The sequence below is a fragment of the Hylobates moloch genome, unplaced genomic scaffold (assembly GCF_009828535.3).
Source record: "Hylobates moloch isolate HMO894 unplaced genomic scaffold, HMol_V3 SCAFFOLD_9, whole genome shotgun sequence".
NCBI lineage: Eukaryota > Metazoa > Chordata > Mammalia > Primates > Hylobatidae > Hylobates > Hylobates moloch.
The window spans coordinates 1756043-1771038 of NW_026652284.1; the positions used below are offsets into that span (position 1 = coordinate 1756043).

Genomic DNA, 14996 nt, shown 5'->3' on the forward strand with positions numbered 1-14996 from the left:
CTGCACCTGCCCGCCATCCAGCCGCCGCCGCCCGTGCTGCCCGGGCCCTTCTTCATGCCGTCCGACCGCTCCACCGAGCGCTGCGAGACCGTACTGGAAGGCGAGACCATCTCGTGCTTCGTGGTGGGAGGCGAGAAGCGTCTGTGTCTGCCGCAGATCCTCAACTCGGTGCTGCGCGACTTCTCGCTGCAGCAGATCAACTCGGTGTGCGACGAGCTCCACATCTACTGCTCGCGCTGCACGGCCGACCAGCTGGAGATCCTCAAAGTCATGGGCATCCTGCCCTTCTCGGCGCCCTCGTGCGGGCTCATCACCAAGACGGACGCCGAGCGCCTGTGCAACGCGCTGCTCTACGGCGGCGCCTACCCGCCGCCCTGCAAGAAGGAGCTGGCCGCCAGCCTGGCGCTGGGCCTGGAGCTCAGCGAGCGCAGCGTCCGCGTGTACCACGAGTGCTTCGGCAAGTGTAAGGGGCTGCTGGTGCCCGAGCTCTACAGTAGCCCGAGCGCCGCCTGCATCCAGTGCCTGGACTGCCGCCTCATGTACCCGCCGCACAAGTTCGTGGTGCACTCGCACAAGGCCCTGGAGAACCGGACCTGCCACTGGGGCTTCGACTCGGCCAACTGGCGGGCCTACATCCTGCTGAGCCAGGACTACACGGGCAAGGAGGAGCAGGCGCGCCTCGGCCGCTGCCTGGACGACGTGAAGGAGAAGTTCGACTATGGCAACAAGTACAAGCGGCGGGTGCCCCGGGTGAGTGGCCCCAGGCCTGGGAGCTGGGGAGGATGCGCTTGGGGTGGAGGCCCCTTCTGGACTACAGGCTCTGGTCTCCAAAGGTGGGACCTGTGCTTCTGCCGTGCCCCATGTTTCAAGTCTTCGCTTTGTTTTAGGGAAATTCGGAGTGTTCCTATTGGCAGGGCCAGAGAGTTTGGTAGGAAGGCCCTCCTGCCCGTTCCCCAGGACGAGCCTGGAGTGCGGGCTGTGGCGGTGGGGTGGGGGCCAGGCCTGGCGTGTGGGGAAGGCCCACAGGCCCACAGTCATTGCCCAGATAGGAAGGCACAGGCCTCATGCTCCCGAGAAAGCGGCCTGCCCCAGGTCAGGGAAGTTAGCTCCAGCTGGGCCCCAGCCGGATGCCTCAGGCCCAGGTCCTCCTTGGGGTTGGGGTGAAGGTGGCTGTCCTCATCCTGAAGGCACCCAGCCTCGAAGACGGAGGGCTGCCTGCCTTTGGGCCCCAGGAGACAGAGCTTGGGCGAGGCGAGGCCTGGTTTTGTTACTGGCTCCCGCTGCCTGTTTGGTGCCTTGAAGTTTTGGGACACAGACACAAAATGAAGCCAGGTGTCCAGGCTACAGTGGCAGGGGCCCGAGACTTGGCGGCTCCAGCACTGTGCTGGTTGGTCTCCCTGGGCCTGCCAGGGACCAAATCCCGGAGTGCCCCGTGTGGGGTGAGGGCCACTTGGCACCCGGCCGAGGGCCTGCCTGGTCAGCAGGCCCCTGGGCCCGCGTGCTGGAGTTACTGGCGGCCTGCGATGTGCTTTGGACTCACCCATTTTCTTCTCTCCCTGTGAATCGCAGAGGGGTGCGCCGGGGAGGGAGGCTGCTGGCCTGGCTTTGTTGTTTGCCAGTTGGAGAATCTATGGGATCCAGCATGGGCAGCTCCCAGGCCATGAGGTGCCGAAATTAGTCAGTGTGGTTCTCAGGAACTTTCCGTTGCATACCTCCCCAAGTATTTGTAACTTTTCTTTTAAATATCCAGGCTTATTAAATTGCACACACAGAATGCTGCATTGGCTCAGCTATTCTTGGGAGGCCTAATTAATTCAGCTATTGCATCAAACTTTTTTTTTTCTAAATCTGTGAATAGATGCTCCAGCCCGGTTTTCTCTGGGCGCCTCTCCAGCAGAGTGTCAGATCGTGGGGAGGAGGGGCTGTGGATGGAAGCGAGGGACTGTCGCCTCTGCTCGGAGGGGGCTGCGGGAGGGTGCGTGTGTGTGTGTGCGCGCGCGCCCGTGTGTGTGTGTGCGCTGCTGACCCTGCCAGGCCAGGGCTCAGGTGGCAGCCGCCTGCAGACCTGTGGGCTGGGGAAGGGTGCTCGTGGCAGAGCTGCAGACAGACGTAGCAGGCTGGGGCCCTTCGTGTCACACGGGGAGTTGGCTGGGGTGGGCCCGATGGCGCTCCCTGTGGGCTGGGGCCTTTTTTTTGGGGTGGCCGCACCCTCGTCAGTGCCTATGGCTGGAGGAAGCCACGTGTCGGGGGGATTGTGGGCTTGTGCGGGCTGCGGAGTGGGTCACCTGTGGCCAAGGCTTGAGCTGCTGGGACACGCTCACGTCACTGTCTCCAGAGCTGATGGCAGAGGATCTCGGTTGAGCAGGGTGTGTCTGCGTTTGTTTTTGTCCGACTGTGGGTCCTATGTGTGCTTGCGGTCTTTCTGTCTTCCTGGGCTTTGCTGGGGGGGCATTGGAGTGGCCAGCAGGGCCTTGTTGTCACAGCTGATACAGAGCAGGGCCCAGGCCACCCGGCTTCTCTCTCCTTGTGGTCGTGAGCGCCGGGGTCCTTGGGCCGCCATAGAGACAGGCCAGACAGGCTCTGGTCATCTCAGCGGATGGTGCCGACCCACCTTTCCCTTTTGAAGTCCCCAGCACTGCTCTGAAATCTCATTTACCCATTAAAAAGCAATTCCCAGGCCATACTGACGACGTGCACGGTGTGAGTGACTGGGTCCTCCAGGCCTGAGTGGCAGCCCCACAGCCTGGCCCTGCCAGTGGCATCCTCCGCCTGGCTCCCTGAATGTTCACCAGCTCCTGCGGGTTTTCCTCTCCTCATGCTCCTGCGGGTGGGGCACCCATCCTGTCCGTGTCACCTCCTGCCTTATGTTCTTGACGTGGGATGGCGGCCAGGGACTCTGCCCTCGCTCAGTGCCTGCCCTCTGGGCTCTGTGACTGTGCGGTTGGGAGTTCTGGGCTGCAGGATCCCCTTAAGTCTCCTCAGGACAGCCGTGTGCGTGTCTCTGTGTGCACGGGGCGACACATGAGAAAGGAATGTGGTCTTAGGGTGGGCGTGGACCCGCAGTGCCCAGACCCCACTTGTCCTAGAAGGAGTGGCCTGGGAGGCCCCGCCTCCGCCCTCGCTGGCCGCTGTTTGCTCCTCCCACTCGTGTCTTGACAGCTTATTCTCGGGATATGTTTTGATTTCTTCACTTCCTTTGTAGCTTATTTTAATATTTTTGATCTGCCGAAGATGAGGGCAGAAGGAACAAAGAATGTACTGGAACTCTCTTTGCAGGGCTGCTGCTCCCAGCAGGCCTTCGGGCCCTGCCGAGCAGGAGGGAGCTGAATTGCCTTCCGGGTGTTTGTGGCCAGGCCAGGGCCGGGTCTCCTGCCTGAGTGGGCTGGGTCAGCGTCACTCTGCTACCCATGGTGGGAGGTGGGAGAGGGCGGAGATGTTCCCGGCTCCCAAACCAGGTGGGAGGCGGGGCTGCAACTTTTGCCTTGGAAGCCTTGGAAGCCTCCTGTGACGGCGGCTGTGCTTGAGCCCCTGGCCTGTCGGCAGTGCGATGGCAGCGTGGGGGCAGACAGTCTTCTTCCAGATGCCCCCTCATATCACGGGGTTACAGAGGAAGCCTCCGCTCCTGTCCAGTGGCTGTCGGGCCCGGCCAGCTTCCTGCTGCTGTATCTTGGAGGACCATGTGGGCTGCGTGGGTGCTTGGCGAGTCCCCTCTTAGGGACCCTGGGACTGCTATCCTTGACAGGGGGCCTTGTCTCACCTCCCCACTCGGTCCCACACTGGCTTTGTGACCTTGGACAAGTTGCTTAACCTTTCTGCCTCAGTGTAAACTGGGGACTACTGTTTGTTGATCTTGGGCGTTATGTTTTGAGTGGTACAGGTGGGGCACAGATGGGTCATTGTGCTGCTGGGAGCACTTAGCCAGGAGACTGGAGCCTCTGAGCCTTCCCTGCTCCCACCCCTCTTTCTTCTTTCCGGTCGGCTCGCCTCCTTCCTCGGGTTCTCTGATAGCCGTAGGACTCCATTGGACTACATCTTTTTGTCAGTATAGACAACTGTCAGAGACGGAGACAAAATGTGGCAGTTGGAGCTGCCGCTTGGCCTGCTGCCTGGGACGTGGCCCCTTGTCCCGCAGAACGTCAGCCAAGCGCTTTCCGTGAAGGCTAACAGGGTGGTGGGGTGCCTCCCTTGGGACATGGCAGGGTCCTGCTCCAAGGTGGGGGTCCTGCTCCTAGGGGGCTGGGGTCCTCCTCTGAGGGGGCCGGGGTTCCTGTTCCAACAGGCCTGGGGGGTTCCTGTTCCCAGGGGTCCAGGATCCTGTTCTGAGGGGGCCAGGGTCCTGTTCCGGGCTGGGGGTCCTGCTCTGAGGGGGCCAGGGGTCCTGTTCCTAGGGGCGGTGGGCTGCCTGTGTGAGAGCTGTTCTTCACCTGCCACGTGCGCTCTGGGCGTTCTGGTGACTGGAGAATTTGGGTTGTGTTAGAGTGTTGTTGCTCTGTCCTGCAGATGCCTGAATTCCCAGGGGTCTTGCAGGTCGCCTTGCCCTTGCTCTGTGTGGGCTGGCGTGGGTCTTAGTGGGCTGCGGGTTGAGGGTCGCTTGGTTGGGAAGCTCTGTGTGCCGCAGTGGAGGGTCTGCGACGGGGGTTTTCTGATCCCTCATGCCGGGCTTTTGACCTGTGTCACTGCATGGCTGCCCCTGGCCCCAGGCAGCGTTTCCTCAGGCAGGTGCCCAGCCAGGTAGTCGGGCTTGAGAGCTCTGAGTCTTGAGGTCTGTTCTGGGGAGTGACTGTGCCTGTGGAGGCCAGGAGGGGTTGCTGGGCTTGGAGAGCCTCTGCGGGGAGGAGTTGTGTTTTGCTGTTTGCTGTTTTAAATTGAAATGATCACAGGAAGGGACAGCATCAAGAGTTTCTTTCTGGGACACCCCTCATTCAGCGCAGTGGCCGTGTGTGGGTTTGGGGCTGTGCTCTCCCAGACACCCTCAGGTCCGGGAGCACTTCGGGGGCTATCTGTCCCTTTGTCCACCGACTTCCTTTGGAAAAGGTGTTTGCTGCGAGTGTTTTTCTCCAGCTTTTCGTGGGGTTCCATGTGGTCTTGGGCCATGCTCTGGGGTCAGGCTCCCGGCAGGCCCTGGTCCCCGTGCAGAAGGCCAGGGTCTGCAGGTTTGGGCTGGACTGCCCCCTAGGTGAGGGTTCCGGAAAGACGGCTGGCTGCTGGGTCTTCTCAAGCAGGGGTTCTTGGCCTCTGCCCACCCCAGCTGGCTGTGCACGGACTGGGGAGGGCATGGGCGGCTGCCCCCAGGTGGCTTCTGCAGGGAGCAGAGCCTAGTGGTCATTTTCCCGGCATGGTCTGTCATCCATCTGTCTGGGACCCCTCTGGGAGCTGGGCTGTGTCCCTCGCCTTCTGGGACAGCAGGGTCACGGTGGGGGGGCGGGTCCCCTCTTTCAGCATCTTGTTTCTCAGCCGTCTCTGCGGCGGATTTGTGCAATGTCTGTCTGTCTGAGTCTCCGGGTGAGGGCAGACAGGATATGGTGCGAGGAAGTCTGGGGTAAGTGTGAGCCGAACCCCGCCCTAGAGTCTCGCGGGGTTGTGGGGCCTTCACTGCTGCTGGCAGGGCCTCCAGAGAGAAGGCGGCAGTTCCGGGGCCTGGGCCCTGACTGTCTGGCAGGAGGTGTCCACGCCGGCGGCCCGGCTCTCTGTGGCAATAATGTGTCTCTTTCTAAGGATTGCGAAAGTTGAGGGAGGATTTCTCCACTGGAAGAATTATGCAAGTTTCAACTGAAATGTTTTTAAAAAGTTTCTTTGTTTTGAGTCAAAATACAGAGGGTGAATTACTTCCCTAACATCTGGGAGAGCTGAAAAAGAAGGCCCCCATCCTTGTTCCTCAGGGCTCTTCCCCTCCTGAGCAGTGGTCACCAGGCCAAGGTGTCATGGAGGGGGGCTGCCCGGGGACCAGCTTTTCACACCTGGCCTCCTGAGCCAGGTAGGGCGGCTCCTTCCTGCCCTGCCCTGGCTGTCACCCTCGTGGTCTAGAGCAGGGTTTTTTTTTGTTGGTTTTTTTTTTTTTTTTTTTTTGAGACAGAGTCTGTTTCTGTTGCCCAGGTTGGAGTTCAGTGGTGCGATTTTGGCTCACTGCAGCCTCCGTCTCCTGGGTTCAAGCGATTCTCCTGCCCCAGCCTCCTGTGTATCTGGGATTACAGATGTGTGCCACCACTCCCAAGTAATTTTTTTGTATTTTTAGTAGAGATAGCGTTTCACCATGTTGGCCAGGCTGGTCTCGAACTCCTGACCTCAAGTTATCTGCCCACCTTGGCCTCCCAGAGTGCCGGGATTACAGGCATAAGCCACCGTGCCTGGCCCCTGGAGTGGGTTCTGCCACGGAAGGCATCCCAGGGGTCTGCGGGGTGGAGGGGTCGCCCCTGCCCTCCCACCTGTTGTCTCAAGGCCTGGTTGCCCTCTGCAGACCAGGTGCCATGCCAGGTGACCCTCAGGAAGCTCTGGCTCACCCTGGGGGCTGGGGGCCATGATAAGCAATAGCTCTTAGGTGCTGCTGCTTTGTGAATATGAGAGAGAGTTCCAGAAGGGCCCCGCATCCCAGAGCCTGTGTGTTGGTTTCACTGTGTGGTACTTGATATTTTTCCAGGCTGCCTTGCTGGGGTGGGCTCCATGGGGGGCCCAGGGAGCCTCCAGCTCTGGGGACATGCTGCCACATGAGCCTGCTTATTTACGAAAATGAAGAACCAGGACTCGAGTGTGAATTTTAAATGAGATTGTGGGGACGATAGTAAAATCCAGACTAGGACCAGATGGACCGAGCACCTGCGTTGGCCATGGCCCGGAGATGGCGTGGTGGCGCCTGGTGCCTGTGGTCCTCAGCATGTGTCCTGCCTGCCGCCTAGTAGGCCTTCACTTGAAGTTTTTGTTCCTTTGAGTAATGCTCCTGTCTTTTGTTTGGGTGGAAAGAGATAAAGGGGGCTTTGAGAGGCATCTTGGCGTGAGCCTGGGAAACAGCCGAGATTCTGTTTGGTGCTTGGTGTTCGTGTCTTCTCTGATTTTACTTTTTTGACTGATAAAGATGGAAGGAGTGCTCTGCCTCAGTGCCTCTGCAGCTGCAGATGCTGAATCGGGATGTCTAGGCCTGCCTCTTGGGCTGGCACACCCGGCCCTGGTCAGGCCTTCTTGGGCTGCCTCTGCTGGGGTCCTTGTCTCACTGGCCATGGGGGTTGTTGCATGTGTGGTTGTGTTGCCGGCTTCAGATGCTAGGGTTAGGGGCGCCTGGTCATGTCTGGGTCCCCAGTTTGGGGGCCAGATTGAATAACTCACTGAATGACTCAGTGGAGCTCTGCAGGCACTGGCAGTCAGGGTTTATTGGCAGGTCCATTCTCTGGCTAGAAGGAGAATGCTGTTTCTTCTCTTTCACCATTTTTTTTTTTTTTTTTTTTTTGAGACGGAGTCTTGCTCTTTTGCCCAGGCTGGAGTGCAGTGGCGTGATCTCGGCTCACTGCAACCTCTGCCTCCCGGGTTCAAGCAGTTCCCCTGCCTCAGCCTCCTGAGCAGCTGGGACTACAGGTGCCTGCCACCACGCCTGGCTAATTTTTTGTATTTTAGTAGAGACGGGGTTTCACCATGTTGGCCAGGATGGTCTCCATCTCCTGACCTTGTGATCTGCCCACCTCGGCCTCCCAAAGCATTGGGATTATAGGCATGAGCCATTGCGTCCGGCCATTGTTCCATCTTTGGAAGAAATTGGTTCACTGTCTTCTGACCTGGGGTGCTTCTACCCTGGTTCCATGTGGAGGGCTTGGAAGTTGCTGGAATATTACCGTTGGCTGGTGAGGCTGAGCGCTGATGCTCCTCCCAGCTCTCAGCCCTGCCTGGACCGACTGCGGCTTCTGCTGGAACGTCGGTGGCTGACTTAGAAAGAAACAGCTCCTGTTCTAGGCTTCCTGCAGGCCCCACGGTGCTGCTTGTTTCAGAGAAACGCAGCTCAGGCTGGCAGCCTCAGGTGGGCATGGGTGGCAGGGGATGCCATCACCCAAATCAGAGGATCTTTCTCTGTCCTGAGCGTTCCACCCCAGGACCCAGGGCAGTAACTGGGTTCTTGTGTGGCCCTTCCCGACCAGATCTGATCCCTGAGCTGCGTGTGTGAGGTGATGGTGACTCCACGACAGCTTGTGTGCCGTTATGGGGGCACCTGGGGACTGGCTGACCTCACCAGGAAGTGTGTCAGGAGTGGGTGAGGGGTGGTGGGAGGGCAGGGAGCACCCAGCAGGTGTCCAGCGGTGCTGGCGCTGCCTCTGTCTCTCTGTCCACGCCCTGCCTATATCTGGAGCGGCTTAGGTGCTCCCTGCGGAGCTCCCTGCAGTGCTCCTGGCTGCTGTGGTTCCTGAAGGCCGTGGCTGTGCCGGTGGTTTCCTTTGATGTCACTCTTCTTCTACAGGGGAAACCATATTGCCAGGAGAGCCAGGTGTCTGCTAATTACATTGTGTTCTTCTGCCCAGGAGTAAACCTGTAAGTGATGAGAATAAGAAGCGGCTGTCAGCCTGCAGACCTGCCCTCACCCTGCCCTGGTTGGGGTGCTGCCTGCTGGGAACACCTGGTCCAGCTGTTGAGAGGAGGCTGACTGGGTGCACAGTTGTTGCAGAGTCTGATGCAGGCTCTCTCTGCTGGGAAAGTAACATGGAAACATTGTTGCTTTTACTATGGATTAGATGTATCTCTGCCCAGCTACAGAAATGCTCTTGGTTTCTTTTTTTGGAAATAAGGCCCATAGGTTGGGTCCTTCTTGCCCTGTTGAGGGAACGTGTCTGTCCTTAGCGTGGAGGCCAGTCTGGCCGGGTGCTGACTTCATCCTGCAGAACACGCGTGAACACCTCATCCCTGAGGGCCCCGGGAGGCTGGCACCCTCTGTGGGAGGTCTGAGGTTGGCCCATTTGACCCTATCCAGGACGGGTTACTTAAGGAGTCCAACGAACGGGCTTTGAGAGGCTGATCACCCTCGCGTGGCGGGCGTCTCTCCCCGGTGCCCTCCCGCCTGGTGCTGTCAAGGGCTTCTCTGTGCCAGGTGCTGGGCTGTGGCTGCCCACGGTCCAGGCAGCTCCAGGGTGGGCATCCTTGGCTCCCTCCCTCACCAGCTGGCCTTGGGAGGTCTGTCTGAGAGGAGTTAGGCCTCATTGTCCGTGCTCAGAGAACCTGAGCCTTTCTTGGGAAGCAGTTTGTCCCCGTGCCTCCCTTCAGGCTCCTGTGGCCTGAGGAGCCTCCGCGTGGCAGTGGATGGCAGCTCCAGCTGCCCGTGGCCCTCTTTTTTTATGGTTTCCCAGATGACTGGGCCAAGTTGGGCCTCTGCATCCTAGACATGCTGTTTCCTGCGTTGCCCTGGAAGGTCGGCGGCCCTGTGTGGACCTACACGGTACCCAGGAGAGGCCTGCCATGGTACTGGTTGGGCCTCTGGGCACAGGGTGCTCTGCCTCCCTGGCCCTGACAGGCTCTGATGCCTGAGGATGGGGACCGGGCACTCCCAGCCTTGAGACTTCCCTCTGCACAAGTCCGGGGCCCCAGAGTGAGGTACTCTTGCCTGCCTGGTGAGGGTGAGCGTGGGGTCTGGACTCTGACCCCTGGTCCAGGCGGGAGGAGGAGCACACTGGACAGGGCAGCTGAGCCACCCTCTGCGGAGCTGTGGACACTGCATGTGTGGTGCTGAAGGTGTACACGTCCACCGAGTCCACCTGCGCCACTGCCTGTGTCCTGTGGGCTGGCACTCACCGAGTGAGAGCTGCATACAGAACCTCTGCTGTCAGCGGGCCAGGCCACACTGGGGAGGGAGGTATTCCGTGCGCTTGCACTGAAGCCTGCCCCAGGCTGCCTTCTGGGTTAGGGATACCCAGGACCGCCATAGCTGGTGTGACGTCTGTGAGATCTCAGCTGCTTCCTTCCTGGACACCCGTGTGGACCTGGAGGGAGGTGGGGACCCGGACTGGCATGGTCCCCGGCCACCTGCCTGGTGCTCCGGGTCGTGCCGTTGGCAGTGCCTTCGCCCTACCTCACCTGCTGCCTCCGCATTTCCTCCTACAACCCTGTTGCCCAAACCATTAAAAAAATTATACTCCCAAGTTGAATGATATGCAAATGTAGTCAATTAAGCGAGGGGATTTTAATTAGCAGTTTAAGTTCATGTGTGAAGTGCCTTGCCTTAATTACTTGACAGTTTTGTTGTAAATTTGCTAAGTTTTTTTTTGCAGAACTATCAAAACTGTGATTTTTGTTAACATTCTTGGATGCAGTGAGTGTCGCCCAGCTTGCCTGACCCTAGTGGGTTTCGTCTTAATTTATAAAGCTCTTTAAACTGTGAAAACAAGGTAAACCCCCTGGGTTGCCTCTGTGTGGCTCTTCGAGTCAAGCCGGGCTTAGTGTCTTCCTTGTCACTGGCTGGGGTGGGGACCTGCCTCGCGCGTGGTCTTGAGCTCCCGTTGGGGGAACGGGCGAACCTTCATCCCATGTGAGTGTAGCCGTTGGCGGCACCTTTGTACGGGGACACACCCTGGATCTGAGTGGAGTCATTAAGGGTTTCGAACTGGATGGCCCGCGTTCTGATCACCCGCAGGGTGTGCAGTGGCGAGGGCCTGGTCCCGGTGGCGGGCTCCCTGGTGACGCTGGCGGCTGGCTGCAGATGGTTGTGCGTGGGCCTTGGGGTTCACAGTTCAGTTTGGGAGAGACGAGAACCCCTCACTTTGAAGTCTTTCCTGGCCAACGAGAGACTTCTCAGAGCAGCTTTCACAGCTCCGGGGCTGGGTGAGGCCTGTGTCTAGGCTCATCCCGCCCTCCGGGGCGTCCCAGTGTGCCTGGGCAGTGGCGCAGCTGGCTCCTTCCGCTGGGTTTGGGTTTGCTTCTGTTCCCCGCTGCTGCTTCAGCTGCCTCCTTGGCGGGTGCCCGTAACTTCAGTGGCCCCACCCCTGTTCAGTTCCCTGACTGAGCTCGATGCCTCTAGTGTAGATGGGTTTTTAATTTTCCCAGCTAAACGTTGTTATTTGAATTGTGATTTCTTTAGTGTTTCAATGGACTGTAGATGAAGGAGGACCTGTTTTCTCTCAGGAGTGTCTGTGGGGTCTCTTGTCCTGGTTTGCTCAGTGAAGTGTGGCCCCAAGGGCTGAGGGAGGTGGCCCCAAGGGCTGAGGGAGGTGGCCAGGACCCTGCAGGGCAGCCCCCACCACAGGGACTGCTGTCCTCTGGGTTCTGCTCCACTTTCTGGGACCTTGGCCGAGGAGACCTCTGGGAGGGTGGAGTGGCCACAAGCCTGGAGAAGCAGCACCGGTGGGAAGCCACAGGCAGAGAAGTCAGGGAGAAGGGAGGCCTGGGCCTGGAGGAACGTGGGAGGGGCAGGCGCCTCCTAGCAGCCTCAAGAAATGTGGGCCAGGCTGGTCTGGCTGTGGGCAGGACTGTGTCTGGGACTCTGAACTGCCAGAAGCACTTGGCGGCAAGCCACATGCTGTCCACAATGTTGCCCGGCCCCCATGAGGAGGTCCCGTGGGTGCTGGCTGGTGGTGGGGCAAGGCTGCAGGACTGGGAACCCTGGGTTCCTGGGGCCATCGAGGCCCCCAGAAGAAGAAATCGAGGATTTTAAGAAGCAGAGTTCTCTTTAGCCCGAAGTGACCATACAGCATTGACAAGAAAACTTGGGAGTTCTTCGAAGTGAAGCTCTCTCTACTTGTTCGGAGGACAGAGGACGGTTCTAGATTCAGGAGAGCGGTGGCGCAGACACGGACTTCGCCTTTGGTGGCAGGGGAGAAGCACAGTGTCCTGTTGTTCATGAGTCAGGTGAGAGGTGTGAGAAACCACAGCTCTTAGGAAAATCCGTGCTGCCCAGTGTGGGGGCCGTCCACAGCCCTTCGGCACTGCTGGGGAAGTGGCCCCGTGTCGACCCCAAGCCTGCTCGGCTGTGTTCAGCCCCTGAGATGCCATGGGCTCCCTGGTTGAGCTTTGGTGGGTAACTGCAGGGTGCACACAGGAGCTGCAGGTGAGGGGTTTGTAGGAGCTCTGTGGCCGCCCCGCATCCCTGGCCTCTGCCATTTTCTGCCTAAACGTTGTCACGTGGAAGAGGGAGCCCAGGATGCTGTGGGCCCAGAAGGTGGGGCCCTGCGGGCTCCCTCACTTCACTCCAGGGCACAGAGGGCCCAGGATCCCCTCACACTTGCCTGCGGGGACCAGCGGGGAACAATTGTCTTTTTACTGTCATTATGAACTTGCAGCTTAAGTATGTCTGTGGACTTAAAAGTGCCATCCTGTGTGGAAAATTTCCAGCTTTCACTGAAGTAGAGAGATTAGCTCAATGCACCCCATGTATCCCGTTCACCAATTATCCACAGCTCACTCATTTTGTTTCCATCCAACTTCCCTCTCCTATTTTGAGGGGGAGGGATTGTAATTTTTTTTTTTTTTTTTTTTTGAGACGGAGTCCTGCTCTGTTGCCCAGGCTATAGTGCAGTGGTGCGATCTCCGCTCACTTCAAGCTCCACCTCCCGGGTTCACGTCATTCTCCTGCCTCAGCCTCCCGAGTAGCTGGGACTACAGGCACTGCCACCACGCCCAGCTAATTTTTTTGTGTTTTTAGTAGAGACGGGGTTTTACCGTGTTAGCCAGGATGATCTCGATCTCCTGACCTCGTGATCCGCCTGCCTTGGCCTCCCAAAGTGCTGGGATTACAAGTGTGAACCACCACGCCCGGCCAGGACTGTAATTTTTTTAAAGCAAATCCCAGGCATCATCTTATTTCATATTTAAGTGTTTCAATATCCACATCTAAGGAATATGGAATCGTAAAAAATGCTAACCATGACCCATTAACTTGCCTAACAAAGCTAAGGGGAATTTCTGGACACCAGCCCATGTTCAGGTCCTTCCTGTCTCAGAAGGGTTTTCCTGCTGCTTTTTGGGACCCAGGGACAGCGCTGCATGCGATGGGTGGGTCTTCCGTATGTGCCTCTCTCTGTGTGTGTGTGTGTGTGTGTGTGTGTGTGTGTGTGTGTGCCTGTGTGTGCGTGTGTGGTGCTGTGATGGGCTGTGGGGACAGTCCCGAGTGCTGACCTGAGCCTGGCAGACTCAATATCTTGTTGGGAGGCAGCAGGCCAGGAGAGAGCGGAGCTGGTTGGAGGAGGGCCAGCCTCCCCACCCGGAGACCGTCGGTGACCTTCCTCACATGACACGCCCCTTGGTGTGGCCCCCAGCCGCTCGTGGTGAACCTCTGTAAATGTGTGTGAACACTTCCCGTGCATGTCTAGTCAGGAGAGTAATCAGAGAAGCAACTGGTATATGCTCATCAAAGAACCCCAGAACAGCCGAGAAGAGTGCAGAGGGTGACCCTTTCTCTGTCTTTGTTCTTGGTGGGTTCGGGGAGAAGTACAGTGTCCTGTTTGTTCACATGTCAGGAGAGAGGCAGGAACGTACCACAGCTCTGTCGCTGGAAACGTGAGAAGCCGGGATTCGGCTGACTGTGGCCCCATCTGGCCCCTCAGGGGAGTGGGTGTCCCTGCCCTCACTGTAATCTCTACCACACTGATGGAAAGATTTTTATTTTTCTTATTTTTGGAGACAAGGTCTCGCTGTGTCATCTATGTTGGAGTGCAGTGGTGTGATCCCAGCTCACTGCAGCTTTGACCTCTTGGGCTCAAGTGATTCTCCTGCCTCAGCTTCCTGACTAGCCGGGACTGCAGGTGGGCATCACCACGCCTGGCGGATCTTTTTTTTAATTTTAGAGATGTGATCTCCGTATGTTGCCCAGACTGGTCTGGAACTCCTGGGCTCAAGTGATCCTCCCGCCTCAGCCTCCCAAAGTGCTGTGAGCCACCACTCCTGGCCTGAAAGTATTTTTCTTAATTGGATTTTTCCATATGTGCACTAAGGTCTGCCTTTTTCCCTGAACGAGGCATAACAGGTATTTCTGTGACTGTGTGTTCTGTGGGAATATTATTGTAACATGCTTGTAAGTAAGCGAAAAGCACACCAGCACGGTATTCACATAGTACAGAAGGGTATAAAAGGCAAACACAGACGTGGGTGAGGGCAGAGTTGTTCTTGGTTTGTCACAAGGGTGCGTGAACGTGGTTCCCCACCTGCCCTGCTCTGCTCAGCAGCTTTGGGATATGAGTGCCTTGGGTGCCTGGTGCCTTTTTGGGCCAGCCCTGTGGTATTTTGGAGTTATTAGTTGGTATTGAGGGTCTGGAACTTACTTAGTGTCTACAGCATGGGCCGTGTTTTGGTATTGCAAGAGATGCTTCGGGGCGCGTGTTAGCACAAACACATCACACGGGCTTCGTGACCACATGCTGGCTGCACAAGATGTCAGTGTGCTCCGCGTACTGCCTGCTTCATCCCCGCCCTGCCCTCTTGTGTTCCTCGGCGGGGGGCCGCCATCCTCATGCCCCGCCTGCCCTTTCTGCAGCTGTGGGTGCAGGCCGGCTGTTGTGCTCTGTTGCAGGAGCTCCTGTCAGGCTGCTGGTCTGTGCGTGTGCTGTCCGAGTGCCTGTCACTCTGGCTGGCTCACTGTGTCACTGTCACCGTGCAGCTTTGCTCATCCTGTTCTTGTGCCTTGGGACGAGTGGGCAGAGTGCTGCTGTTGGGTAGTCTGTGGTGCACCATGTGGGCCTGGGAGTGAAACAGCTTGGTCAGAGGGTGTGTCCGTCACGCCAGGTTGTCTTCCGAAGCGTCCCAACCCTCCCTGTCATCGGTCTTGTTGGCTGTAAACGCGTTTTCTGCTGCATGGGATGCTAGGTGTGTGGTGAGTTTCTTGTAGACGTGGCAGGTCAGAGGGGAGGCACACTGTCTGCCGGGCACCCTGTTATTTACTGATACACGCACACGCAATACACATCTCTATAGATTGATTTTGTATGTTAACTCAGCTGGGATGATTCTGTTTGTGCTTAGATCTTTGCTCACATTTCTGATCATTTCCTTAGGGGACTCTGAGATTCCCCTAAAAGGTGGGATTGTTTTACCCAAACTTTTCTTTCTTT

General features: G+C 57.9%; 1 protein-coding gene across 1 annotated transcript in view; it reads left to right on the forward strand.

The window, feature by feature from the left end:
• Window positions 1-3: 3 nt before the first annotated feature.
• Window positions 4-14996, forward strand: part of SKI (SKI proto-oncogene) — a gene marked incomplete at its 5' end in the record, with an annotated part of 77534 nt that continues 62541 nt past the window's right edge. Inside the window, one exon of the mRNA XM_032760891.2 lies at window positions 4-750. Coding sequence (XP_032616782.1) covers window positions 4-750 — 747 coding nt within the window. The remainder of the gene's footprint in view (window positions 751-14996) is intronic.